Here is a 27,922-nt window from a genome sequence, read left to right on the forward strand (position 1 = left end):
GCGGCCTCGGCACCGCAGCGCCCCCCGCGGCCACCGGCGGGACCGACCGCGACAGGAGGGGGGGACCCCGAGACAGGAGGGGGGGGGACCCCCGCGACAGGAGGGGGGGGGGACCCCCGCGACAGGAGGGGGGGGAACCCCCGCGACAGGAGGGGGGGGGGACCCCCGCGACAGGAGGGCTCCGAGCACACACCCCCCCAGGTGCCAGTAGGATGGCAGCTACTGACTCGAAGCGCGGGACTCCCCCCGTTGCTCCAGTGTTACTCCGGCCCCAATCTTTCCGTGCTATAGGATGCCCTGTTACTCGGCCCCCGCTCTTCTCCTTCCCTGCTCCTGGAATGCTGGAGATTCCCCGATCCCATCTTTCCCTGCTCCGGGATCCCCTGGGTGTTACTCCAGCCCCATATCCTTCCCTGCTCCAGGACCACCTGGGTGTTACTCAGCCCCCCATCTCTCCCTGTTCCAGGTACTCCAGCATTATCCCAGCCCCTCCATCTTTCCCTGCTCCAGGATCCCCTGGGTGTTACTCCAGTCTTTCCCTGCTCCAACAAGCCCAGCACGTTATCCTTCCCTGCTCTAGGAACCCCTGAACGTTACTCAGCCCCATATCCTTCCCTGCTCCAGGACCACCTGGGTGTTACTCAGGTCCTGCTCCAGGAAATCCAGCATTATCCCAGCCCCTCCATCTTTCCCTGCTCCGGGATCCCCTGGGTGTTACTCAAGCCCCACATCTCTCCCTGCTCCAGAAACTCCAGCATCATTCCAGCCCCTCCATCTTTCCCTTCTCCAGGATCCCCTGTCACTCATCCCCCTCATCTTTCCCTGAGCCAGAAACTCCAGCATCATTCCAGCCCCTCCATCTTTCCCTGCTCCTGGCTGAAATCCCTGCTCTCCCGCTTGGACAGTGATCCCTCTGGAATTACACATCCCACAGGACGTGCAGGGTTTCCACTCCTGACTATTTAAGACAGGAGGGGTTTGTGCATTTGGGTTTTAGAGCTGAAATTCTAGACCTTGTTTTACTTGCAGCTCCCAGAGCCCCTTCCCACCCCAGCGAAAACCACCGTGGAATTTTGCAGAAATACTTCCACGGAGATAATTGTTCAGCTTAAGGACTGCAAGGCCTTTGGATTTCCTTCCCTCGACCACATGAAAGTCAACGGTATTTTAAAAAAAAATAACAAATGTATCAACGAAGCTTTGGATTCCGGGAGCTCCGAGGGATTTGCAAACCTGTTACAACCATTAATGAATTAATCCCCACTAATCCAATAAGATAACGAGCCCTTCCTACTTTCCAGGTGTTTATACCATCAGATCAATCACCAGATCAGCAGCCCAAGATAGAATTGCTTTAAAAATCTGACCATTAAGTTTCATAACAGTATTTTAGATAAGTCTGTTGGGCGCTTCAACGGCGTGTAAAGGAGATAAAGATTAATTTGAGCTCTGTACAATCCCAAACACCTCGAGGTATCACTACTCCCCTTTTAATTAACATATAAAACATGGGCATGGCACATTAATTGCCAGGCCTGCAGCAGATCCACTGCCATCCACATCACAGCACACACACAAAATAGGGGGGGAATAAATATTTTACAATTACTTTTTAGTACAAAGCAGCCAGGAAATGAGGAAACCAACTTAAAACCACTGACCAAAAAAATGACAAAATAAGATTGTCACGTCTGTGTCGTCACAGGGACAACTAAAGCCCATCACTTCCAAAAAGTACAGTATTCCTATTTCATAGCTGGATAAATGTGGGCAGGGGTGTTGTCATGGGAGGATTAGTCCCATTCAATACAGGTGATGCTCTCCCAAACAATTTAGAGTGGAAAATCACAAGCTCCTCCAGGAACAGAACCACACAGATGGACTCCTACCCCTGTGCCTGGTGTCAACACATTCTAGGGAGCCTGGCATTTGTAAAATTTAAGGAAACAAAGGGGAAAAAATAGTTAAGAGGGAAGAAACTCCTCTTCACACCCCGAGGTATTTCTGTCTTTTTATATCCAAGTGTTGCTTTTGCCTTTTCAAGTGAAAAAGTGCCTCGTTTCTGTCAATACTTCTACAATCAAGGCAATGGCAGCACATATAAATCATACCTACACTCACACACTTAATCAAATTACAATACATTAAAGATGTTTCTGCCTGCAACAACTGCATTCCCCAAACCACTGCTGGAAAACCAAAGTGCTTCAAGATTTACAGGGCACACAAAAACCAGCAGATCCTCCAGCAACTCAAACCATATTTCCTCATTTTCCTCTGAAGTCCTTCAAAAAAAAAAAAAAACAACAAACCCTTTCAGCTAAACCAGACCCTCACAGAAATAGGAACACATAAAAGTTTGAAGACTCAGGGAGGAAAAAAATCTTCTAATAAAGATGAAGTTTGATGCAGGGAGAAAAAACTTTTAATAAAGAAGCAGCTTGATGGGAAGTTTCTCCACTGCAGGGCCTGAGTCACAGGCAACAACTGAAGGGCAACTGAGCATTTTTTATGGACCTCTCACTTGGATATATAAAATTGGGGAGTGCTTCCCTTGGGTTTGGACCTAAAGGAAGCAAATGCTAAGCAGAAACTGCCCATGGCCCCTCAGCTATTTATTTCTAATACCCAGCTCAGGTTAAACAGCTCACAGTTAAAAGCATCTTTTATGTGAGTAAAAAATCATTTAACATAAAATGTTTCTAACTCAAACACAATCAGATATTTACTTGACCTTAATGATAGCTTATTTCTCATTTTGGCTAACAGTTACTGAAATAAATCAATCTCAGAGTGGCTGGAGTTTAAAAAAAAAATGTCAAATAGGCTTAAACTTTAAATTAAATTAGTTGCATTTCTCACTGCATCAGACAATAAAAGGAACCAAGAAAGGGACACTGAAATTCCTCCTAATTCCACAAGTTCTGGGAGGCCACACAAGGAGTTAACACCTCTGGGGCTGATGGATCATCTCCACATTCCCTGAGGTCTGACCATAAGGGCATTGGCTCTCACATCTCATCCAGAATGGGACCCCTGAACTGATGCATATGAAAAACCAAAAAATGAAAATGTATTTATCTGGGTTGCAGCAAACATGAAAGGAAGGGCAAAAAAAAAATCATTAAAAAAAGATCTGACAAGTTCATGTGGATGCTCTGCATTTAGCTCTTGTTTTAGAGCAACAGTCTGTTATGTTGGCTCCTCTACAGTTTAATGATTTCCTGTTAAGAATTTAAAATTAGAAGCCTCCAACAACTTCCCCATAAACTATTTTCAAGGTTCCTTTAATATCCACATCAAGGAGATATAGTAGGTTCATATGTTATCCATGTCAGTTCGCTTCCTTCCCACTTCAAAATAAGCACATTGCAGGGAAATTCAGCAGGTTTTTATTGTTTTCTTAGAACCTTTTTTTCCTCCCTAACCATGCCCAGCTACAGTAATTAAAAAAATAAAGCTGTTCACAGACACAAGCTCATATTTAAACCGTGACAAAACAAGAACTGCTAGTCTAATGTGAAAAGCCTAAACTGTGCCAGGATTATGATCCCAAATCCTGATTTTCCATTGATGAGTTAGCTCGAATTTTCAACTGCATCCACACTGAACTTCATCCTCGTTACCACATTCATTTGACAAACACATTTTTGCTCTGACAGCTATCTTACCTTTGAGGAAAACATGCAAACAACACTCTGGCAGCACATGAAACAGATTCCATGTTTTTCCTCCAGGCTTCCTGGAACTATAGTCCTAAAAGAAAAAAAAAAAAAAGAAAAAGACAGTATTTATTTATTTAGCAATAATTGCAGTAGTTATACTACTACACCACATTTATAAAATTATTTGAGACAGACATATAAAAGGCAGAGCATCTGCAGGGCTCCCCTCTTAGTTCCTCACTGGGTCAGTGAAAGGGCTCACACAAACACTGATCACCACTTCCCTGACAAGAACCCCTAAATCCCCATCCATACCTACCCCCTGAAAATGTTCATTATGTGAACACTTCCTAATTGCTTTCAGTTAAAGGCAAGTCAGGTGAACCTGCAGGTCACTTCCCCTGACCTGAGAACGCAGCAATGAGAAAAAAGCAGCAGGAGAAGAGGCAGTTCTGCTGCTTCCTGCATGACCTGTAACCAAGGTACAGCTCCTAATTTGGCTGAAATATAAATCTGCAAGCACAACTAAAAAAAAAAACAACCAAAGGAACAAAAAGAAAACAAACCTCTTTTCAGTTTGCAGCTCAGCCACAGAGTCAATAAACTGTGAGACAAAGACAATGCTGTTACTTTCTGCAGTGATTTTCAGACCCAACTGGCTTGTTAGTCATCAAACTATGGTTTCACAAACGGATTTGGGAAAGAATCCCAGAATGGTTTGGGTTGGGAGTGACCTTAAAGCTCATCCAGTTCCACCCCCTGCCATGGGCAGGGACACCTCCCACTAGCCCAGGTTGCTCCAAGCCCTGTCCAGCCTGGCCTTGGACACTTCCAGGGATCCAGGGGCAGCCACAGCTTCTCTGGGCAACCTGTGCCAGGGCCTCCCTACCCTCACAGGGAGGAATTTCTTCCCAATATCCCACCTAACCCTGCCCTCTGGCAGTGGGAAGCCATTCCCCCTTGTCCTGTCACTCCAGGCCCTTGTGAAAAGTCTCTCTCCATCTTTCCTGCAGCTCCCTCAGGCACTGGAAGGCCGCAGTCAGGTCACCCCAAAGCCTTTTCTTCTCCAGGCTGAACAATCCCAACTCTCAGCCTTTCATGGGAACAACCTCCTCCAGCACTGGTGAGCTTCAGCAACTCACTGCTGTCCAGAAACAGTAACTCAGTACTCAGAGCTGGTTGGGATTTTAGGGCTTTTTAAGGATTTTGAGGCCTGGGGGGAGCAGAAGAGCATCAGGCTCCAACCACACTCTACTGAAACAGCACAACCATCTTTGCAGATGGAAAATCTCTTCCATACGAGCTCCTTCCACACAGAGAACTCCGACAACCAAGGGGTTGTTTGATCTCTAGGAGCACTTTTTTTTTTTTACAATTTGAAGACTGATTAGATTTTCTTTATGCATTTACCCATCACAAAGCTTGTCTGCCTCTCCTTCCCCTCCGATGACACCCAGATGTCCCTCCAGACGCTGGACACGTGAGGGGTTCACAGGCCCAGCTGCAGCTTCAAAAGCTCAGATTCCAGCAGACAGACAGACAGACAGACAGACAGGCTGAGGGCTTTTCCCTCAACAACAGCCCTCACCACACGCTGCTTTTTTTTTTTGTTTTGTTTGTAAACGTCCTTCAAATGTTTCCCTGCACAAAAAAGACAAAAGAAAAGAGAGAAGACACCACCAAAGATAAGGATATCCATCAGAACCTCTGCCAGCAAACGCTGGAGTCAGAGGGATTTTCCAACATCTGCAATTATTAATGAGCAATTGCATTAAAGGAATTTACTGATGTGCAAATGCACGTCATTGCACGGAGCCACTTTGCTAAGAAGTTCCCAATACAGATTAAGGAGGAAAAAAAAAAATCATTAAACAAACAGGATAACTCCTAAGTTTAAAGACCTTCAGAGGACTAATAAATTATTTAATAAAATAGATTTTGTGGGTCAGTTTTGCTGCTAAATATGTTACTTTGATGGTTACCTACTATCTCAACATTAAACACATACAGTGAACTGAGAACTTCATCAACTCTCTAATAACACCTTTAAAGCAAAATAAATATTTAATATAGAAGAGCACCAAGTTGCTCAACACACAAATATATTAAATCACACAGTATTAATAAATAACAAATGCTTCTATATTTAAATTCTATTTCTACCTAGAGATTAAATCACTTTTGCCATGAAGATTATTCTTCAGGCTCCACCAAAATGAATTGTGGCCTGAATACATAACGTGCTCCAGAGAAAGTTAATATAACATCCCTCTTCCATAGATACATTTATTTCTTCTCCTGGAACATGCACATTGTAGTTTTGTCTACAAAAAAATTACCAGGCAGTAAAAGGTGTAGCCTGGCTTATTTTTCAAAACATAGTAATTTATCAAGAAGATAAAGCCCATTGCCACGCTGCTTGAAAAGTATATTTACCTTAGCTATTATTTTTAGAAAAATTATTAGGCCCTTTATTTTAAAGCAAAAAAAAAAAAGGGCATTATGAGTTCAAGAATTACCATTTTTAATATATTAACAATACTTTTTCCTTCATGCACTGAAAAACTTGTGCCCTCCTAACAGGCCCCCAACCTTCCTAAACTAGCCCTCCAAAAGAAAGTGGGATAAATAGCCTCTCCTGGGGGGGGGGGGATAATTGCCAACAGAAAACAGCTGTATTCCCTCAACTGAAATAAATTCATTTAATGTCAGAAAATGAGAGAAAAACAGCCACCAGTAGGAAAAGCAGAAGGAAAAAGAGGACAAAGCAACGTTCCATGGTCTGTTTATGTGGCGTTCCTTTCTTCCCACCCCATAACATTTCTTTCTGCAAGTAAAGGACAGAGAATAATGTCCTCTCACAAAATGGGAGGAATAGCAACAATTTAGGATTATTAAAAATAACATGCCCAAAGTGCAGAAGCTCTGCCTCCTATAATTCTTAAAATAAAAAAAAAAAATCCAAACAATAAGTCCCAGTAGCAGTCCTACATTAGCCAAGAAAACCAAATTAAGACTAGATAGAAGAAGAAATATTTCCCAGTATAGTCAGTGCACCAAGCATTTGGGTTTTTTGTATTCATGAGTTTGAAAAATGCCAAATATTTAACTCTGAATAAGAGTTCTGTTCAAGAGCACATTAGAGCAGTCACACTTGAGTGATATCAGCTTGGTGAGATAACTAAATCTACACCAAGAGTCCTTACCTGTGTTGCACTGGGGTAGTTAAATCACCGGCTACACAGGGTGAGTCTCGTTTAGACCAAATGACCTAAAAATCTCCCACCTGTGTCTGGGAACCACCCAACACGTTCCTAGGGGCGTGTGTGAGCCCTGCAGGGAACACAAATTGGGAAGAAAAACATGCCTTAAAGAGCTTGCTGAAGATAATGAGATATTGATAAAATATAGAGGCACTCCCACGTGGGGTCACAGGGCTCATTTAGGGAGGAAAAGGGTGTTTTTACCACATGGCAGCCAAGAAGGAACACCACAGAGGTCAGAAGAATGTCAGGTTCAACAGCAAACCTCCTCAAACTCCGGGTGCCCAGGTATTGCTCACAGGAGCTGCCGACACACCTGGAAGTCACAAAAAGCCCAATATCAGCTGCGTGTTAGCACAGGTGAGCTGTAAATAATATTTACACTCTTAAAGAGGTTTAGGCTGGGCAGGCCCTGGAGCTCGGCATGAGGGGGGATGTTCATTAGGGTGGGAAGGGATCTCTGGATATCACCCACTCCTGCCAAGGCAGGGGCACCTGGAGCAGGAGCCTTGACTGCATCCGAGCGGGTTTGGAATGTCTCTGGAGAGGGAGATTCCACACCCTCCCTGGGCACCTGTTCCAGTGTTCGGCCACCCCCCTCCATGTAAAGAACTTCTTCCTCCTGTTCAGGTGGAACTTCTGGCGTGGCCTTTGCTCCTCCTCCTGTCGCTGGGCACCGCTGGAAGAGAGTCTGGCACCATCCTCCGGCGCCCACCTTGGAGATATTATATTTAATGTGCGCTAACGAGACCTGCTCAGCCTCCTCTTCTCCAGAATAACCAGGCCCAGCTCCCGCGGTCCCTCCTCATCGGGGAGACGCTCCAGACCCTCCGTTCTCGGCTGTGCTCCCTCACGTTCCCCCGCGGCCCCTCGCTGTGCCCTCAGCCCCGCGGCGGTTCCCTCGTGCCTCCCTCACAAATCCCCCGTTATCGCTCCGGCCGCAGCCGCCCGCCCGCGCCCGGGGAGGGCTGAGGGACCCCGGGAGCGCCCCGGGACACCCCGGGGCGTGAGGGGGAACGGGCTGGGGGACGAGAGCCCCGGGGCGTGAGGAGGGCAGGGCTGCGGGAGCCCCGGGGCGTGAGGAGAACCAGGCGAGCAGCGGGACGAGAGCTCCGGGAGCCCCGGGGCGTGAGGGGAACCAGGCGGGCAGCGAGACGAGAGCTCCTGGGCGCGAGGCGGAGCGGGCGGGTAGATGGACGAGAGGCCCGGGGCGTGAGGGGAAACGGGCAAGGGGGACGAGAGAGCCGGGGGGTGAGGAGGGCAGGGCTGCGGGATCCTGCCCCGGGGCGTGAGGAGGAGAACGGGCGGGAGGCGGCGGGAGCCCCGGGGCGTGAGGCGGGGCGGGCAGGGCGGCGGGAGCCCCGCGAGGCGGAGCGGGCGGGAGGCGGAGGGAGGGAGGGAGGGGAAGGCGGCTCCGCACAGCCAAGATGGCGGCGGTGGAGCTGGAGTGGGTGCCCGAGACGCTGTACAACACGGCCATCTCGGCCGTGGTCGACAGCTACGGGCGGGCGCGGCGCCGCGACATCCGCTCGCTGCCCGAGAACATCCAGTTCGACGTGTACTACAAGGTACGGGGGGGGGGGCGGCCGAGCGGGGCCCCGGCCCGGCCGGGCCTGCGGGAGCGGGAAGGAGAAGCGGCCCCGGGGGTCGGCCCGGGCCTGGCCGCGCTGAGGGGCCGCGGGGCCCCTGAAGGACGGGCCGGGGGGACCGAGGGCCTGTGGGGCCGCCTGGGCTGCGGGTCGGGGCTCGGGCAGGGCCGGGGCCCTGCGGGTGCCCCCGGGAGCCGCCCCGAGGCCGCGGTGAGGGGCTGGGGGAGCCCCCGAGGGGACGCGGGCACGGGGCCCGTCCTTGGGGGCCGGGGGGAAGGGGCCTCCTCGCCGTTGGGGAGCGGTTGGGGCAGGATGAGGCCAGGCTGGATGTGTTGGAATATGTGTTTTTCCTTTTTGCCTTTTTTTTTTTTTTTGCCTTTTTTTTTTCCCATTTTTTTTTAATGTATTGGAGATGGTGATGTCAGTGGTTGAAGGAGCGCTTTGCCGTGCTCTGGTATTAATGATCTGGTAGGAGCCAGATGAGAAGGACTGAGAGTCGTTTGACGGTGTAGTTTATTAGCATTAAATCATTCCTTGGTGAAAGGGCTGTTTCTCATTCAGCTGCCCCTGAAATGTAGAGAGTTGCTGTAAAAGGTGTACTGAGATGGTCCATTAATTTCCATTGTCCACTAAAGAGACATTTCATCCGTGTGCAGGAACTGCTGGAAATGAGCATCATCAGGAGAGAAACAGCGTGTGTAAAACCCTCCCCAAAAACCTAAGATGGGGGATAACCCTTCTTTCCTCTGCCGGCGAATTTCTAAAAATTGAGGATTTCTTGAGTGAAGTAATCCTTTAGGTGAATTTTTATGAACCAGAGGTAGTGATATCCATCATATACATAGAGAGTAATAGTATTTATAAGGAATGCCTTCAGTGGACACAGGGAAGCTGCTTCTGTGGCATTGAAACGGGCATGAACATTTTCTGTGTACTGGTTGTTACTTGTCTGCCTTGGGTGTTGAGGAGGATGGAAACCCCTTTTTACCACACATGGGTGTGCTCATGGATAAATGATGTGATTGACACATGGTAATAATCAGATAAAGGCTAAAGATATGGAAAAATATTTTGGAGGTCACTTTTAACTGTTAGTAGATATGACCTATTGACAAATAAACTTCCTTGGCATTGCCTGTCTTCATGTTCATTCAGGTGAGAGGATGGTGCTCTGTGGCTTTTAAAAGCATAAAACCAAAACCTCTGTCTGATGATAGAAATGTCCAAGTGTTGTTTAAAAACTCACTTGCAGGTGAGCTTAATACATCACTGATTTCTGGTGCTTTTATTGGCAGTGTTCAGTGGTTGCATTGACTCAGGTTCGTGGGGAGTTGTTCCATGATGAAAAAAGGTCCAGCAGCACATCTGAGTTCTGAAGAGACCTTCTGACCTGTTTGTTCTGCTCGTGTGTGTTGGTTTGTTGTCTTGTTGGGTAATAAATGTGCTGAGTACCTGTCCCCAGAATAATGTTTGTGTTGTACTGACAGTATTGCTGTTGTTAGTGACTGTAATTTCATAGAGTCACAGAATGGTTTGGGTTGGCAGAGGCCTTAAAGCTCATCCTGTTCCAATCCCAACACCTTCCTCTAGCCCAGGTTGTCCGACCTGGCCTTGGACACTTCCAGGGATGGGGCAGCCACAACCTGTGCCAGGGCCTTGCTACCTGAGATATTTTTTCCTAATATCCACTCTAAACCTCATCTGTGTCAGTTTGAAGCCATTCCCCCTTGCTTTTTCTGTTCCTTCTGTGTTTTACAACAGGACAGTCTTTGGTGACCTGGAATGTGTGAGGTGCACCAACATTCCTCTCACCAGTCTGCATCTCTGGGATGGCCCCCAGGGAACAGGAAAACTGGGCCCCTCGTGCAGTGAGTGTTCCTTGGCTGCCCAGGGCAGGCTGGGCTTCTGCTCCTGCCACTTTTCTGTGGAGGAGAACCAATTTTAGGCCAGGAGCAACCTGGTCTGGGGAATGACATCCCTGCCTGTGGCAGGGGGTTGGAACGACATGGGCTTTAGGGTCCCTTCCCACCCAAACCATGCTGTGATTCCATAACTGTCCTCTTTAATAGTCACATTCAAATTAGCTTATCCATAAATGTCCCTAAACCCTGGATGGGATGCTGAGAGATGTCCTCAGCCCTCACTAAAGAGTGTGTGCCTGCAGTGAGTGCCTCAGAGCCCAGCCCAGGGTGCAGATCTCCTGAAACAGTGTTTGCATTTTCTGTACACCTGCAGAACTCTTGGTAACTGGTTCTTGCTGTCTCTCTTTGCCTGGTGACAGCAGTACAAGTGGTGTAGCTGTTCAGTTCTGGATACAGTTACGTGGAAAATCAGGTGGATTTTAATGCCATTTCAGCCTGGTGAGCCATATGCCATTCATCCTGACCATCCAGAAGTAGAATTCCCAAAGTAAGACAGACTAGAAGACTATTAAATCTTTGTTTGGCTCCCTGGTGGTGTTGCTGCTGTGTTGGGGTGGTGTCAGTTGTTAGCATCCTGTGGAACAGGACTTATCCTTCAGATACAGCTGAGGAAAAGTGCTGTGTGATTGAGGATTTGCACAAATACACCTGCATTTAGACCCTAAAAGAGGCAGAGAATCCCTCTTATGTGATCATTAAAAGATAAAAATAATTTTTTCCCCAATCTTTCACATATGAGTGAGTATAATTTGGAAGTAATGGTTTGTTGTCCAGCTCTTAATCATGGTTGTGGTACTGGAGAAGGTTCCACTGATTTTTGCAGAAAATAAATGGTGGTGTCAGTCAGGTTGTATTTTGATATACAGATATTAATTGGCTGTGGCCATACAGAACTTTTTGTATCATATTCATTGATATCAACACTCAAACTTATTTGCCAGGCTGGCACAGGTTTACCAGTGTGTTCAGGTTGATTCAGAAGCCACAGACAAGATCCAGCAGCAGAGACAATCACTGTGCTGGGATTTAAAAGGCAGGAGAGTGCCAGCAGAGTGTCTTGGTTTTTTCCCCAGGGTTCCCTCTGATCCAGTGTTTGGCTCTATTGTCACAATATATTGCCTGTGTTTATTGAACAAATTCAATTAGTTTGAACTTTACGTCTTCCAGAATTGTTAAATTTTGGGACTTGAGTGAAGACCTGACCCTGGGGTAGCTGTGGGATGTTCTTGGTGTGGGTTTGGTAAGAGATGGGTCCTGCTGCAGAGTCCCAGGAGCAGGCAGGCCCCTCACACTGAGCACGTTTGTCTTTCTGGAGCATTCTCAAACAGTGAGTAAAGCTCAAAACAAGGAATATCAAATAATCATGACTGTGGTAAAACAACAAATCTGTCCTGGTTCAGCAGGGTGTCACTGGATATCTTTTTTTTTTTTTTTTCAAGCAGCGTTTGACTTTTCCTTGCAACCATTAGAGGCAGAGCAGGACACTTGGGAGGATATCCTGGAAATTTCCAAGCCTACATTTGAGCTAAAAAAATATTTAAATGTCTTATTAATCACAGCTGTATTTTGAAGAGCTTAATAACTAGTATTGTTACAAGTAACACCTGCCTCTGGAGGGCAAAATAAAAATGTGCTCACATATGATACTTTATTTCCCTTGGGTGTTTGCCAGGTGTGTGTATATCCTGGTTGGGTTGTTTCCTAGTTAAACTAGTCAGGTTCTATTTCCTCTTGGTTTTGTTTTTTTTTTTTTGGGCTGGGGGGAAAAGAGGGAGAGGGGGTGTAGTTTTTAGAAGCCAAAGAAAAAACTATACTGGATCTCATTTAGCTGAGATCCAGCATATGAGCAAAATGCCAAAATTCTACATCAAAAAGTGGTGACAGCTGGAATAAACTGTAAGTCCTCAAAAAAAAAAATCAAATGACTATATTTTGTAGTTTGTTGGGGTGAGGATGGAGCTCTGAGGGAGGGTGTTCGTGTAAGGGATCTCGTTTTTGTTGGCAGAAATCAGATACTGAACTCTGTAGTCGGTGCCCTGCACAGAATTCAGCTCTTTCCTCCTGTGCCTCAGCCTTATATTCTGCTTTGTGTAATTATCTCATTACTTTGGGTCTCCAGGTGCTTTAGTGTTCTCTGTCCCAGGTATTTGTTGCAGTTAATCACTGACAGGCTCATCTCGGACTTGTGTTGGTTAACAAGGAGTTTCATCCCATGTTTATTTTCCTTTTGGAATGTCTTTTCTGGACTGTGTGTTTTTGGTTCTTTACAAATTTTTCTTGACAATAATTTGCGTCCAGTGTTCTTGGAATGCTTTCTGATGTGATCATTAACCACAGGAACAGTTGGGGATGACATGAATTTGGTTTCCATCACGTCTGGGTGTGTTTTGAACCAAAGAAAGTGAGCAAACAGGAATTTGCTGACTTGTTCCCAGCAAGCAGCAGAACGTCCGTTCCCTGCATTGCAGCACAGATTGAGCTCAGAGATCAGGTTTGCTGAGGGGGGACCATCATCATTTCTGTAAATCAGAATGAAACTGTCCCATGTGAGGAGGAGAAACTCCCCCTGAAGTGAAGTGTGGCTGAGCTTCCCTGCCCAGGGCAGCACAAACAAGGTCCCCAGCTCAGTGTGTGAGGGAGGCAGAGCATCCCAGAGCCTCCTTCTGTGGGATCCTGCTGGGACCCCCCAGTGGGATTTCAGACCCTGCTGGTTTGGGGTCAGAACTGAAGCATGTGCTGGTTTCTGGTGTGCACACCCCCTGCAGCCTCCCTGCTCCCCTCCCTGAGTGCTGCTGGAACCAAACCTGCCCTTCTGCCACCGCTGCAAATCAAACCCTCCCTCTGAAGGAGAATCAGCACCTCATGAGTTTTTTCCAATTATTAACACATGCCTTGTTTCTCTAGTCTAAATTTAGATCTGAGCTGAACCATCTTTCCTTGTTGTGTCTTTCCTGGTTTGAAAGTTCTTGCCTTCTAACTTGTATTACTCAGATTGCTTTTTTTTTGAAGCTCTACCTATGGGACATATTTTCTCATCCCAATATCCTGTAGCTTCTCCATTTTTTTACAGTCTCCTTGCTGAGTCTGAGACAGTAGAACTCATCACAATTGAGATAATGAGGTCACACCATGAACAGAGGTGTTTGGCTCCTGCTGAACAGTAATTCCTATTTCCACTTCATTTCCTTTGGGCTGATTTAACTCCAAAGCAAACTGGGTTTTCCCAGTTACTGCTGAGGAGAATCTCCCACCTGTGTCACTGGAAGGCTCAGACTTGTGTCCCTTGTGAAACACAGACTGTGCTGCTGTGACACAGAGAGCAGGTGAGGAGTGTTTGGGGTGTCCAGAAGTTGGCTCTGAAGCCAGTGTTGGTTTTCTTCTTGATTATTTAATTGATGGAGGTTTGTAAGGACCGGCCTAGTAATTGTCAATATGTTTTCCAAGAATAGTTGAAAAATTGCATTTTTTTATGCCTCAAACAATCTCCAGTAGAACCAGGGCTTGGCTGGAGGTTTGGAGATGGTTTTGACACTTAAAAGCATTGAATGTCCCTAAATTTCCAGCTGGCTGTTTTCCAAGGCCGTGCCCCCTGCCCCATCTGTCCTGACTCATTTGCCAACAGATTCCTTCAGTGCACTGTCGACTCAGGAAACTTTTTCCTTCCTTGTCAAGTGGGGAAGGAAGATGGTGGCTTCAGCCAAACTTTTTTCCCAACTCCTGCAGTTTGTGAAGTGCAGAATCCTTCCCCAGCCTGGCAGGATACTCCACGTTACGTTGTTAGGCATTACAAAACATGCTGGGGAGCTCCTTGGATTTCCTCTGTAATTCTTACTGAAACATCCATATTTTTCAGTCCTCTTCCAAGCTGGAGCAACAGGAGCATATTTTTCAAGTTGCGTGTTCAGTTCCTCCTCTGGAGGGTCCTTGTGCAACTGGTTGGAATTAACCTCCAGCTGCTTTAAAAAATAAGTTTTAAAATGATTTTTTGTTACGTTTAGAAGTTGTTTTGTTTTTTTTTCTTCAGCTTAATCTACTCAGGGAGAGAAATCTGACGAGAACTTTAATAGAATTATGATATAATAGATAACAACAAGTTAATGTTATTAATTTAATTGGGGCCACTGTGATGTGCAGCTTTTGCATGTTTAGGTGAGTGTGTTACAAGTTCAATATTCAGCCTCAGATCCTGTAGGAGGGTCAGGGTGGATTTCCCACAGCTGGATTGGGCAGGTATGTAAATAATATACCTGTATATTAAATTTATACCTGTTTGCAGTGCCAGAATTGATGTGGCAGTGTGAGCTGGTGGAGTCCCATTGCAGCCTTTTAGTCATTTTTCCATTGTCAGAGAAAAATAAATCCCTGGTAGGCTCCAAATAGGTGAAGTTGGTGTCTAGAAGGCATTTCTCTGTTCAGAAGAGAACAGTTGTTCAGAAGCCCAGGCTCCGCTGTTCGTGTCAGGACATGTTTTTCTTGAATCACTATTTTGTTTTGTATTTTGGGTTATGTAGCAAGGCTGTGGTCAGGAATTCTGTCTCTCTGGAGCTTTGACAAGAGAACCATTTCTTCAGTCCTCAATGAACAAATGAGTGTTACTGAATCTCCTGGAACTACTTCACAGTTTGACGTATAACTCACTATTTCCATGTCAAATCCTGTCTGAAAATCTTGCTGTAACAGCTCCAACAGTCCCAAGAGGCTGGGAGCTGGGTTAGTTCCTCGAGGGAAGGGGTGAGTGGTGGTGTGAACGTCCCAGGGAGATTTTATCTCTACTTAGAGCAGTGAAAACTGGCACCTTGGACCTCGGGGCCCTGAGCCAGCCTTCAGGTGTGCCCCAAATAATTGATGTGTCAAAGCTGAGGGGAGTTTGGGCCCTTCCCTCCCACCCCCCCAGGGCTTTTATTCCTTGGCAGTTTAGGAATCACATGGAACAGTGGGCACAGTCCCAGATGTGTTTATGTAACCTCATAAATATTAATTTTAACAAGTCTTACTACAGTTAGTTTTTGGTGAGCCAGGAGTCTCTGGGGTTTTTAGTTACCACTGCTCAGTGAGAGGAGGGAATGATACTGTGCTTGGGAGTTGTGCAACGTGTGGTGGGGCTTTGATTGCCTTAAATCCAGGTAAAACACCTTGGGGGTGTGCCTTGGCTCCCTCCAGAAATGTTGAAATATTGACAGGATGTCCCCCTGCAGTTTGGGCATGGAAAACCAGGCAATTTAAACCCCCCTTTTTTTTTTTATTTTACTGCAGAAAATATGTTTCAGGTTTTATAGAGCGTTTGCCCCGAGACAGCTGTGCTGAAGAAATGAAACCATTTAACCATGACTGTAGCTTTTAAACACACCACCCTGGCTGTTCCCTCAGTGCCAGAGAGAATCCAGCTCTGATCCCTTTGAAGTGCAGGGACACATCCCTGCTTTATCTGAGCACTAACTTTGCATGCAAACTCGCTCTGGTTTTTTAAAAGACTTCCTTTTTATTTATTATCCCCCAGAAAAAACCAGATAACTGAAAGGAAAACGTTCATTTCTGGCAATTGACGTTATTAGGTCAAAGTATTTTTGGAGGATTTTTTGTAGGTGCTGCTGTTAAAATAACAAACTTGCCGTGCTGTGGAGTCAGTGTCATGTGCTTTTGTAAGAAGAGTTGACTAAAAACTAAATTTCTGGCTGGAGATGTTCTCACTTGCTGTGTTTGGAATACTAATCCATCAGTGTTTGTGGAGAAAAAGGTGAACCAGGCACAAGATGCTTCTCACTGGAAGGATTTTAAGCCCTTATTAGGACTGAGAGGAATATCAGTGCTGTCATTAGAGCCCTGGTGGTACCTGTGGCAGTGGCAGGTGTGCAGTGGTGCTTCCTTAGGTCCCAGCTGGGGGTCAGGGGCTTCAGGATAATGGGAATTAATCACTCACAGTGGGTTTTCTGACACTTCTTTGCCCAGTCACTCTTGTATTGTTGTACCTGTTATTTATTTCCTCATGTGGCACAACTTCCCCCTGCTCTGCCTGGACAGATCTCTCATGGTTTGTTGTGAAGAACTCAACAGCTAAATGTGCTGATCTGCAGGCACAGATCACTCTGGGTGTGAAACAGGCCCTTGCTTTCACTAACTGCAGGAACAGCTGCGCTCCAGTTTTCCCCTTTTCCGAGGGAGCAATTACCTGTGGGAGCTCAGGTGTTAATGGGGCCAGGGCTCGTGCCTGCCTGGTGCTGGGGAGTGCTGAGTCACCCCTTGCACAACTTGTGGGTTGGGGTTTATTTGTATATTGTGTATGTGCATTGCTGTGCTCTGGCTTATGTGTCAAAGCTCTTAATTGTGTTTTTTGCTGACTTTAGGGGTTTCTTGGTTTTCTCTTGGGTTTGTAGCTTATGTGTGGCAGTGTTTTGGTGATGCAGGAGGACACAGACACTTGAAAATACATTTATAGATAAAAAAAAACCCTTGAAAGCCCCTCTGGAGCTCTCCTAGCTGGTGTGCTCAGCTAAACACTGCACTTATGTCCTGTGGTGATACCCTGTGGTGATTCTGGAATTGTTACTTTTTTAGCCTGCTGGATTTCAATGCTCTAAAGTCTCAATTTCCTCATGAGTCCTCTTTACCATTAAGCTAAATTTCCCAGAAAAAACCCTCAACCTTAAGTTTGAAGATTAACTTCCACGGTTTTTTTCAGCTTTACCAACAGGGCCGTCTGTGCCAGCTGGGTAGTGAATTTTGTGAACTAGAAGTTTTTGCAAAGGTGCTACGAGCTTTAGATAAAAGGTGAGTGTCTTAACAAACCAGTAATTCCCATTTCAGCCCTTAACCTCTCGATCTTGGGAGAAAGGAGGGGGGAAAAAAAAGGTGCAAACAAGAAAAACAAATGATGCAAACCCCCCCTCAGTTTCTTGTGGATGCCCAGGCAGGCCCTGAACTGTGGCAGTCACAGCACCCACGTCCTGCTGGCTTAGCAAATCCTGAGGGAAGGGTTCTCCTGCTGACAGGATTGCCCCAGTTTCAAGAGCTTTCCTGTCATTAAATATTGCATTTGTGGTGTTACACTCAGAACTCGACTGTTTCAGATCAGATTCCTGGGAGCTGGAATGAGCTCTGAGTCTCCAGACTCTGCACGTGTGTGATGTTAATGGAGCCATCATTGCTCGTCTGGCTGACTGCTGGGGGAGGGGGGATTTGAGGCTTCCTCCCTCCTCAGTTTGGGCTGAAAACGTTGTTTCCCAGTTTTGATGTTGCCTGGGCAGGCTGTGTTTTCCTTCCACCGGAGGGTGTCCTTGTGAAGAACTCTGTGTCCCCTCCCTTGGTGTCAGACCATCCCACAGCTGTGATCCCTTAGCCTGGAGACCCCCAGGGATGCTGGTCCTCATCTGCTTTGGGTTTGAGGGAGGCTTGGGCTTGATTTCTCTCATGGGAATTCATGGCACCCCAGAGCCAGTGCTCTAAAAACTTCATGTGGCATCGAGTTCTGCTTTCTTTTGTTCCAGACATCTGCTCCATCACTGTTTCCAGGCTTTGATGGACCATGGGGTCAAAGTGGCTTCTGTCCTGGCCTATTCCTTCAGCAGAAGGTGCTCCTACATTGCAGAGTCAGATGCTGCTGTCAAAGAAAAAGCAATCCAGATTGGGTTTGTTTTAGGTAACTGTGCAAGCTTCACTTAATCTAACTTCTAATTATTTTCATGTTAATGTCTGTGACATCTTTTTAAAGAACTTGTGTGTTTTGGGATGTGATTTTGAGAAAATTCCCTGGTGTCTTAAGAAAAATACACTGGATTTGAATATCTAAGAGTGTATAGGCTTTTCTATTTCAAATGGTTTAGACTTAAAATTTCTTTGCAGATGTGATGCTTAATGTAAGGAATTTAAATGTTTTTATTACTGGTAAGTTCTTCTTGACAGAGAACTGTAGGAAAACTAGGTCATACCAACAAGTCATGCTCAACTGAAGGAGAATTCTTTAATTGAAGGAGAATCCTTCTACTCTCAGATTTCATCCTTTTCAGTTCAGGGCTGGAGGGTTTGACCTTGACAGGATTTCTGTCTGTAGATGCAGGTCTGTGAAATAAGGAGTCGGCTCACAAGACTTGAGCAAAGCCTTTATCCCTTCGAAAGGGTTCCCATTTCTGTCCCTGCTGTTTTCCCAGGGGGGTTCCTGTCGGATGCAGGCTGGTACAGTGATGCTGAGAAGGTGTTCCTGTCCTGCCTTCAGCTGTGCACCCTCCACGATGAGATCCTGCACTGGTTCCGTGCCGTGGAGTGCTGTGTGAGGTGAGCTCCCCCTTCATTCCCGGGGGGAATCCACTCCAGATGCTCCTCTGCTGTTGTGCTGCACCAAAACACTCTCCTGGCCAGAGCTGAGGGTCAGAAGGTGCTTGTTCTGCACTAATCCCTGGGTTTTCACCATGTAAGCTGGCAGCACAGAACAGTGGATAACCCCCCCTGTTTTGCTGCCCTTCCCAATATCTCCTGGGAAGCGTGGCTGGGCAGTGAGAGGGGCCAGCACCCTGTTTGCTCAAGGCTTGTTGCACAGGAAGGGATGTTCAGTGTTGGACTCTGCTGAAGTTCTGTTTGCTGCAAGAAGAATTTGCCAAATCCAAACTCAAGTGCTACAGATTCAGAAATAAAAGCAAAAACTTACCTTTCCTGGTTCAGATCAGTGAGTTCTCTTGCTTCACAGGGATTAGGTAAAGATCTGGATGTGCAGCTCTCCAGCTCTTGTGTGCACCTTGAGCCACAGCTGGAAACATTTGGGAAAGATTTTTTTTTGCTGTTAGGAGGCATTTGGGTTTTGAACCTGCCTTGTTTCTCAGGGGCCCGTGGAGATTGATATTGCGTTGATAGAGATCATATTTCAGTTTTTGGTAGCTCTTCCACCTCTGTGTCCAGGTGAGATGAACTGCAGCCAGTGGCCAGGTGGGGTTTGTTGGGAACACCAGGGATCACAGGAGTTACCTGGGGGCTGCTGAGCAGAGCTAGGACAGGACTGAACTTTTTTAGCTGCTGCAAAACAGAACAAAGCATGTGCTGTGTTGAATATAGAGCAAAACTTGTTTGGGGAAGCTGCTCCAAAAAAAGCTCTGCATCTTCTTTATGGCTGGGCAAACACGAAGAGGAAAGAGGCTTTGCCAGGAGCTGCTGATGTGCTGTGCCAGCCCCAGGGCCATGGCAACACTGCTCTGCCTGGTTCTGCTGGCTGCCATTCCAGCAATAAACTGATGCCAGGAGACTGGGCACACGTATCCACCTTCCAGAACTGAGGAGTGATGGATACAGAACCACAGTTAGTACTTGGTGCTTTGCCTTCTAATTAGTCTAAAAAAAGTTCCCTGGTGGTATCAAGCCATTTGGCAAGCTGGGGAAGTTGCTTTAAATAAACTGTTGCCTTCTCTGAATAGGGAAAAAAAAAAAAGAAAAGAAGGTAAAGAAAGGGAAAAATGAAACTCTCTGTTGGACAGCAGTCGTGGAAAGGAGATTTTCATTTTGGGCTGGGAAAAAGCATCCTGTGTTAGAATTGACTGGGTTTGGTAGAGACAGGCATTGTTCCCTGAGGAACATCGTCCCTCTGGGCAGCAGCAGGAATGGGAAGATGTTGTGGCATCTCCCAAACCCACTGCAACCCTTATTTGGGATTGTGTCACACTGAAAGGGTTTAAAGCACTCGGAGAAGGGCTCAGTGTGTGAAATCCAAACACCTTTCTGTGGGTCAGAGCAGTGATTTCACTCAGCCTTCTGACTTCAGAGAGAAACTTTGTGTGGCTCCCACCTGATCCCTGCTCCAGGAAATCTTGTTCTTACAACTGGCTTTGCACTGGAGGTTGGGGGGAGTTTTAGGGAAGCAAAACTCAAATCCAGTGTGACCCTTTAAAAAAGTGGCAGCTCTTGCTCTAAATGCTAATAAGTCTGATCTCTGGGAGTTGAATTAATGCACTGCATTGGTAATAGAATGGAATTCACAAACATGGGAGGTTTTGTGCTGTTTAAGCACGACTTGGCGTTTCCTTCTACCAGCAGTAGTAAATTATGTGGAGAAGCTGGGAAGACTGGAGGTTTTGATGAGCTTGTGTGCTGCTCTCCTGAGTGTGTGGTGCTCCCCTTGGTTTGCTTTCTCTCGTTATTGTGTGTTAAACAACAAGGTACAAATAAATAACACGAGTATGTGGTTCCCCCACTTCATTGTTGCACGTTTTGCTGATTCTTGGGTTGGTTTTTTTTCTGGTGGTTTCAGACTTCCTAAGCTGCTGTGTAACATTGTGTTGGCTCCCAGAGACTGGTTTTACTGGGGGAGGTTAGTCCCCAAAAGCTGTTGTTGCAGACATCAAAGGAGGTTCAGAACCATTAGCATAAACGTCCCGAGGCCTTTTCTCTTCCTCTTGTCTTTATCTTCTAGAATTCCTTTGGATTAATAAAGGATTTTTGTTACTCAGAGCTGGATCACATAAACTCTGCTTATCCTAGAGGATTGGCTTTTAGGTTTAGCTTGGTTTTTTGGGAGATTTCTTTGTTTTAAGACACTATCACTGAAGCATCCAGACACTGGATAGGATCTTTCCCAGGAGCTTATCTAAATTGCAGTGCTATCCCCACTGGCTTATGCCATTACATGGGATTTGGGCTCCAAGGTTTTGATGTTGCAGAGCAGCTCCCAGCTGAATGGTGCAGGCAGAATGGTTTTGCCTCTTTAGGGAAACTGTTTGCTTAATTTCTCTCCAGTTTCTTCATAATTCCTGTCTCTTGTAGCTGCAATGTTCCTGTGCCCAAGCACACAATGCACTTGCACATCGTGTTTAGTTCTCAGACCATATTTAAGGAAAACTGTGGGTGTTGCTTTTCCCTGCCTGTTCCTGAGCCTGGTTGCTGTTTGCCCCTGGAAGGCTGGTGTTTGTGGAGCTGCTTGCAGGGCTTTTGAAGGTCTGTTCTTTGATGTTCTCTTTGTGCAGCAAATGCACATCTGTCATGTGCTTGCCTCCACTCCCTGCTTGGGAAAAAGGGAACTTTATTTCCTTTCCTGTCAGTGTTTGAGTTTGATGATGCATTGGATAGGAAACTGAGGGACAGGCTGAGTTTTTAGGGTGAACTGAGCTGTGTTTCTGTGCTACAGCACCTTAAATCTCTGCTTGGAGTAAGTGGAAACAGAAAACACGCTTAGAGAAGAAAAAAAATTGAGCAAAACCTTCACTGTTCATTCCTTCCCCCTTAACAATTTATTGGGAGTTTTATCCTAAGGTATCATAGCAGGAATAAAATGCTTTTGCCATCCATTAACTCTGAGTTCCAGCCTGTTTGCAGTGCAGCACCACTTTGTGCTTCACATCTCCCTGGGTTCTGATGTCCTGATTCCCAAAGCCTTGCCCTCTGTTTTTCAGTCTCTGTTACTCACTGTCTAATGACACATTTCCAGGGGGCCAGGGGAGGTTAATTCACCCCGATTTCATGTGTACTCCATGCAGGCATTTGCCATGGAGCAGGAACAGCTGCCCTGGCTGGGAATCCACCTCTGCCCCGTGGGCTTGGAATATGATAAGGCACCCATTCCAAATGTATCTCATTAAAATAAATAAGCATCAGCCTACACTAATGAAAAAAATGCTTTACTTTTATTTTAACTTAAGTTGCCAGAAGCTGAAGCTGTTACTTCTCTAGAGGAACAGGAGGAGGTTTCACTAGTGCTGTGTGTGACTGGCTGCTTCCTGAGGCTCCTGTTAATCCTGGAGAGGGAAAGGCAGTGGGATAGGAGAGGGCAGGGCAGGGAGAGGATGGTGGAGTTGTTGTGGATTGGGTCAGGAAAATACTCTCTTCTGGTGCTGCTGGATCTCATGTCAAATGACTGTGACTAAATCTTTGGTGAGGAAACCCCAAAAGACAAAAATGCCCATTTGGAGCCCTGGGCTAGGCAGGGTTTGAGGGGAAAGTGCAGAGATGCAGGAAAACGAGCTCTGTGTGTACTCAGTGGCTGTCTGAGGTTACCATCCTTTGGGAAGCAGGTGGAAGGGATTTCCTGCTGCACAGGACAGGGCTTTGGGAATGGCATTTCATCAGGATTGAGGAGAACAGATTTTATGAAAAATAAAACACAAAGCCACCACACCAGGCTGGTTCAAGCACTGGATGTGCAAAACTGCATCAATATGTGAACTCATTTACGTCTCCAACAGTGACAGTTCCTGCTGTGCCAGAGCCAAAGTGCAGCCTCAGAACTGCTCTGGGAACAGAATTGTGTGTTCCTGACCCCGGCCAGGGCAGTTCTGAGGGTGCCACACCAAACTGGAGCACAGGTCCTGTGAGGAGCAGCTGGGGGGGCTCAGCCTGGAGAAAAGGAGGCTCAGGGGAGACCTTATTGCTCTCTACAACTCCCTGAGAGGAGGGGGGAGGCAGGGGGGGTCAGGCCCTGCTCTCAGGGAATAGGACAAGGGGGCCCAGCCTTAGCTGTGCCAGGGTGGGTTTAGGCTGGACATTGGGAAGTTCTGTACAGAAAGAGTGATCAGCCGCTGGAATGGGTGGAGTCACTGTCCCTGGAGGTGTTGAAGCAGAGCCTGGATGTGGCTCTGGGTGCCAAAGTAGGGTTGGATCACAGGTGGGACTCGATGATCCCAGAGGTGTTTTTCCCAGCTGGTTGATCCTGTGATCCTGTGTGTGAATGATTCCCAGCCTCCCTGAGCTCACCTCTGTGTCCCCCCAGGTTGCTGCACGTCCGGAACGGGAACTGTAAATACCACCTGGGGGAGGAGACGTTCAAGCTGGCCCAGTCCTACATGGACAAGCTGGCCAAGCACGGCCAGCAGGCCAACAAGGCCGCGCTCTACGGCGAGCTCTGCGCCCTGCTCTTCGCCAAGAGCCACTACGACGAGGTGAGGGCTGGGGGCTGCCCCTGCACCCTGCTGGGGGTGCAGCATCACCCACATCCTGTCCCTGGTCTCCCGGTGCGTGGCACTGCCAGAGAAACCCTGGATCTGCCAGTTTGTGTGTCACTCGGAGTTAGTCCACGTGACCGACGCTGGGATGTGTGATACCTTGGTGGGATGGGTTGGTCCTCTCTAAGTGTTACAAAAGCTTCTTTTAATGGGTAAAAAGGTATTTGTTACCACAAAGCTTTACACCTGTTTTCTAAAAATTTTCTCTGAAGTGGAACCACTGTGTGAACTCTGGTTTTCCTTTGGCTCCCGAGTCCACCGACCAGGGTGTTGTCCTGCACAGTGGGAATTGTGAGGATGACTTAAAGATTATAAAATAATCTTTATAAAAACATCTTTATAAATGTTCGTAATAAATACAGTTTGGTCTGAAAAAGCAATTGTAATAATACATGCTTAGGCTAACATAAAATACTTACACATTCAGTATTAACTTAAAAGTGGGTTTTAGGTCAAGTTCCACTACACGTAAACAATTGGACGGAATATTTGAAATGTTGGAACGTAAATGAGCAGCTTTTCAGAGCCAGGTAATATTTTTCTTGCTGTGGTGAAGTTCCAGCTTCATTGTGTTGGTCCCTCTGTGTCCCCCAGGCCTACAAGTGGTGCATAGAGGCCATGAAGGAGATCACGGTGGGGCTGCCCGTGAAGGTGGTGGTGGATGTGCTACGACAAGCCTCGAAGGTGAATTTAAAAGCTTCCATGTTGCTTTTGTACCTGATCTGCAACCCAGAGCGGGTGGGGATAGTTTGTGTCTCCAGAATTCTTGGGACCAGCTCCATTTCAGGAGCCTTGGGCAGGGATGTATTTCTGGGGTTTTTCCTTCCTCAAACTGAGCTTCAGCTGCACAAATGACCATCGTGACAACATTAAGCTGTGAGCTGCCATAAAAAGGTGCTCTCTTCCCTCTTTGATCTAGACAGCACAAACCCTTCAGACAGGCATTTCTGGCAGAATAAAATAAGTTTATTAATACTGTGATCCTTTCCTTAAATAACTGCCAAGTCCTTTAATAAGCAGAGGGGTGTTTTGAAATAAAGCCAGCAGTGAGTGCAGCAGTGTGTGGAGCTGAGGGGGGTGCCCAGCTCCTCACGTGCTCCCTTTCCCCTCAGGCCTGTGTGGTGAAGCGGGAGTTCAAGAAGGCTGAGCAGCTCATCAAGCACGCTGTGTACCTGGCCAGGTGAGCAGCACTCCAAGAGAGACCCTTTTAGGATGATGCTTGACTTGCCTTGATTTGTAATAATGGAAGTGTGTTTCTTCTCCAGGGAGCATTTTGGAGCCAAGCACCCCAAATACTCTGACACGCTACTAGACTATGGGTTTTACTTGCTCAACGTAGACAATATCTGCCAATCTGTTGCCATCTATCAGGTAGGCAGCAGGACTGTGTCTGGCTTGGTGTTCTCAGTCTCTGAAACGTTGTAGTTAATTCATGGGGACAGATAATAGTTGATTTATTTACTGCAATGCTGTTCTTTAAAAAAAACCCGAACACCGCCAACTATGGGATTTTTCTTTCTGTATTCTTTCCCTGACTTATGTGTCCTTTATATATTCAATGTCTCAAGTGTGTAGAGAATTTCAGAGGCAGTGCGTTTTTGTCCCTTTTTGCCAGGGATTTTTTTTTTCTGTATTAACTGTGGAATTTTTGTCTGGCCCCTCTTGCAGACAGCGCTCGATATCCGGCAGTCGGTGTTTGGAGGTAAAAACATCCACGTAGCCACAGCCCACGAAGACCTGGCTTATTCTTCATATGTTCACCAGTACAGCTCTGGCAAATTCGACAATGCACTGTGAGTGCAGCCCTTTGGGGGTCTGGCAGCACGTTTACTGCTGTAAATGGAGAAAAATGTTCTTAAATGATCCAGCTTTCCAATTAGGATTTAACGCATGTTGATTGCAGTAATGTTGGGGATGTTGTGTCAGCTGCTGACTCAGAGAGGTACCTTGAATTTTTTTATTTCCACTTGATTTCAGATTCCATGCTGAACGTGCTATTGGCATTATAACTCACATTCTCCCAGAGGACCATCTTCTCTTGGCCTCTTCAAAGAGAGTGAAAGGTAGTTCCCTTCGCTTGAAATCCTTCCTTGGGATTTGTTTATCCTGTTCTCTTACAGACAATGGAACTTGAGTTGTTGTTTTCAATGGAGGTGACTCTGGGTGTTTGTAATCCTTGTTGTTCTCTGTCAACACACCTGTAAAACACAAAGAAAACTCTTTACAATTTGTCTGGAAGGCTTTGAGGGGTATAAAAACACAGAATATACAAATATAGGTTGTGAGCTTGATCCCTGGGGGTCCCAGTTTGTGCCAGCCCAGGCTGGTGAGATGTGTCCCGAGGTGTGTCCAGGGATGGCTCTGTGCTGCCCCCAGGGAGCCCTGGGTGTGCAGCACAGTGCCAGCCCCTCTCTCTGCCCCCAGCACTCATCCTGGAGGAGATTGCCATAGACTGTCACAACAAGGAGACAGAGCAGAGGCTGCTCCAGGAGGCTCATGACCTGCACCTCTCCTCGCTCCAGTTGGCCAAAAAAGCCTTTGGGGAGTTCAACGTGCAAACAGCCAAACACTACGGCAACCTGGGCAGGCTGTACCAGTCCATGAGGAAGTTCAAGGTGAGACTGGGGGTGTGAAGGGCCTGACTTCATCTGCAAGGCATCCAGAATCTGTCCCAGGGGAGGGTTTCCAGTGTCCACATTTCACAGCCTCAGTCGGTACTTTTGTGCTTAGAAAACTTGTGCTTTATGATTCATCCCAAAAGCTTTGTGCAGAAACAGTCCATGGGGGTCCTTGATGCCCTCAGGGGGTGACAGAGGGTTTGGTGATAGCATTTAATGATCCACTTCAGTAGGAATTTGGAGAACTTGCTTTGGTTTTGGCTTTGTTATTTTTTGCCTTTTCTAAAATACTACAGACTGTTCAGCAACACAGTTGTGTTTCTTTAAACCTTTTCCTCTGTTTGTGGGGTGAGAGGTGTCTGACTGACCTGTGTGATTTTGACCCTCCAGGAAGCAGAGGAAATGCACATCAAGGCAATTCAGATCAAGGAGCAGCTCCTGGGCCAGGAGGATTATGAAGTCGCCCTCTCCGTGGGCCATCTCGCCTCCCTCTACAACTATGACATGAACCAGTATGAAAATGCTGAAAAGCTTTATTTGAGATCCATAGCAATTGGTGAGTGACACAGGACATTTAAGTGTCTGAAAGTTTTAGTAAAGAACTTCATGAGATACAAAATACTTTATTTCATATGGGTGTTCAATGTAAAGATGGGTTTTTTCTTTAATGTTCTCCCGGGGACTGAATTCTGAACTCGTGTTATTTTTAGTGTTCCTTCAGAATTCATTGAAAGCAGACCCATTAAATACATTTTGGAGTTGTGGCCAGAACCTGAGTGCAGAATGTAGTCAAATTTTGAAAGAAATGGGCAATGATTGTGCCCATCAGAATAACTCCTCTCATTAAATATTTGTCTTGCCTGTTACCCTTTGCAGTGAATTTTAATCCCCAATCACTTGCATCCTTGGGCCATGCTGTAGCCCAGGTTTGGGGCATAATCATGCTTCATACAGTTATGTACAGTGTGTTACAGAAAAAAAATATGGTTTTAAGGTAGAAAACAACAACAACTTCACCGTTTAAATTGAATTTGGAGTGTGACTGGGGCACAAAGTGAGTCTCCTGTGCAGGGCTGTAGATTCTGCACATGTAAAGCTGTGGTGCAGGTGAGATTGTAGAGTCCCTGAGGAGCAGTTCCAGCACCCTCAGAGCAGGAGGTGGATGGAATTCAGACCATCATCCAGGAAGGTTGTTGATAACACTGTGTGTTGTTTTGTGCTCTTGATTTGCCCTGACAAAAAAGTTCAAGCTGTTGCTAAAAATGACCTGAGCAATTGCAGCGTGTGGGTGTTCCACCTCTGAATCCAGTTTTCTTTTGGATTCCTTTAGGAAAGAAGCTTTTTGGGGAAGGATACAGTGGACTTGAATATGATTACAGAGGTCTCATTAAACTGTACAATTCCATTGGCAATTACGAGAAGGTCTTTGAGTACCACAATATCTTGGCCAACTGGAACCGGTTGCGGGACCGGCAGTTCTCGGTCACGGATGCCCTGGAGGACGTGAGCACCAGCCCCCAGTCCACGGAGGAGGTGGTCCAGTCCTTCCTGATGTCTCAGAGCCTCGATGGACAGAGCAGCTAAGAACTTGGTCACTTAACCAGTTAAGGTTTTCTCCTCCCCCCCACCCCGAGTTCCAGGGGGAAAAGTCATACTGTGAAATCTAAACCATGTAGTTCTCTGGGGGCTGGAATTTGCGTTGAAACACTGGTCCAGTCTACTGAAGAGTGCCCATACGGATGAATGTGTGTTCAATTCCTCTCAGCATGTGTATGGCATGTTTAGTTCGGCTCACATTTTTAACTTGGTATTCCCAAAAAAAAAAAAAAAACAAAAAAAAAAACCACCCCCTTCTTTCTCTCTTCTTCCAAAAGAAGCTCCTTTGCAGAAAGTCTGCAAGAAAACATTAAATAAAACTGTTTGAGTTCAAAAGAGTTGCATTGTTGTTATGGATGGAAGG

The 27,922-nt window shown here is 46.5% G+C and overlaps 1 protein-coding gene and 1 long non-coding RNA gene across 2 annotated transcripts; one reads left to right on the plus strand and one right to left on the minus strand.

Moving 5' to 3' along the window:
• Positions 1-2,941: 2,941 nt before the first annotated feature.
• Positions 2,942-8,255, minus strand: LOC113990973. Its single transcript, XR_003541795.2, has 5 exons — positions 7,133-8,255; positions 6,872-6,998; positions 5,076-5,306; positions 3,672-3,756; positions 2,942-3,041 (listed from the first exon to the last, which is right to left on the minus strand). It is a non-coding gene; the product is annotated as an uncharacterized LOC113990973 (long non-coding RNA).
• Positions 8,256-8,337: 82 nt separating this feature from the next.
• On the plus strand, positions 8,338-27,894 carry APPBP2 (amyloid beta precursor protein binding protein 2). The gene is made up of 13 exons (XM_027726904.2): positions 8,338-8,496; positions 17,116-17,204; positions 17,921-18,072; positions 18,581-18,704; positions 23,113-23,281; positions 23,939-24,028; positions 24,457-24,524; positions 24,610-24,715; positions 25,013-25,137; positions 25,322-25,407; positions 25,769-25,959; positions 26,353-26,518; positions 27,293-27,894. The coding sequence occupies exons 1-13, from the start codon at positions 8,356-8,358 to the stop codon at positions 27,544-27,546; spliced, it is 1,761 nt and encodes a 586-aa protein (XP_027582705.1). The 5' UTR covers positions 8,338-8,355; the 3' UTR covers positions 27,547-27,894.
• The last annotated feature ends 28 nt before the right edge of the window (positions 27,895-27,922 follow it).

The sequence above is a fragment of the Pipra filicauda genome, unplaced genomic scaffold (assembly GCF_003945595.2).
Source record: "Pipra filicauda isolate LSUMZ 115617 unplaced genomic scaffold, ASM394559v2 scaffold211_size2331000_pilon, whole genome shotgun sequence".
Classification (NCBI taxonomy): Eukaryota; Metazoa; Chordata; class Aves; order Passeriformes; family Pipridae; genus Pipra; species Pipra filicauda.

Bases quoted from the DNA above. Each gene is read 5' to 3' on its own strand.
- APPBP2 (XM_027726904.2), top strand. From the start codon at position 8,356: ATGGCGGCGGTGGAGCTGGAGTGGGTGCCCGAGACGCTGTACAACACG. The intron at 17,205-17,920 runs GTGAGTGTCTTA...CTTTTGTTCCAG, and splicing joins CTACGAGCTTTAGATAAAAG to ACATCTGCTCCATCACTGTT. The intron at 25,960-26,352 runs GTGAGACTGGGG...TTGACCCTCCAG, and splicing joins AGTCCATGAGGAAGTTCAAG to GAAGCAGAGGAAATGCACAT.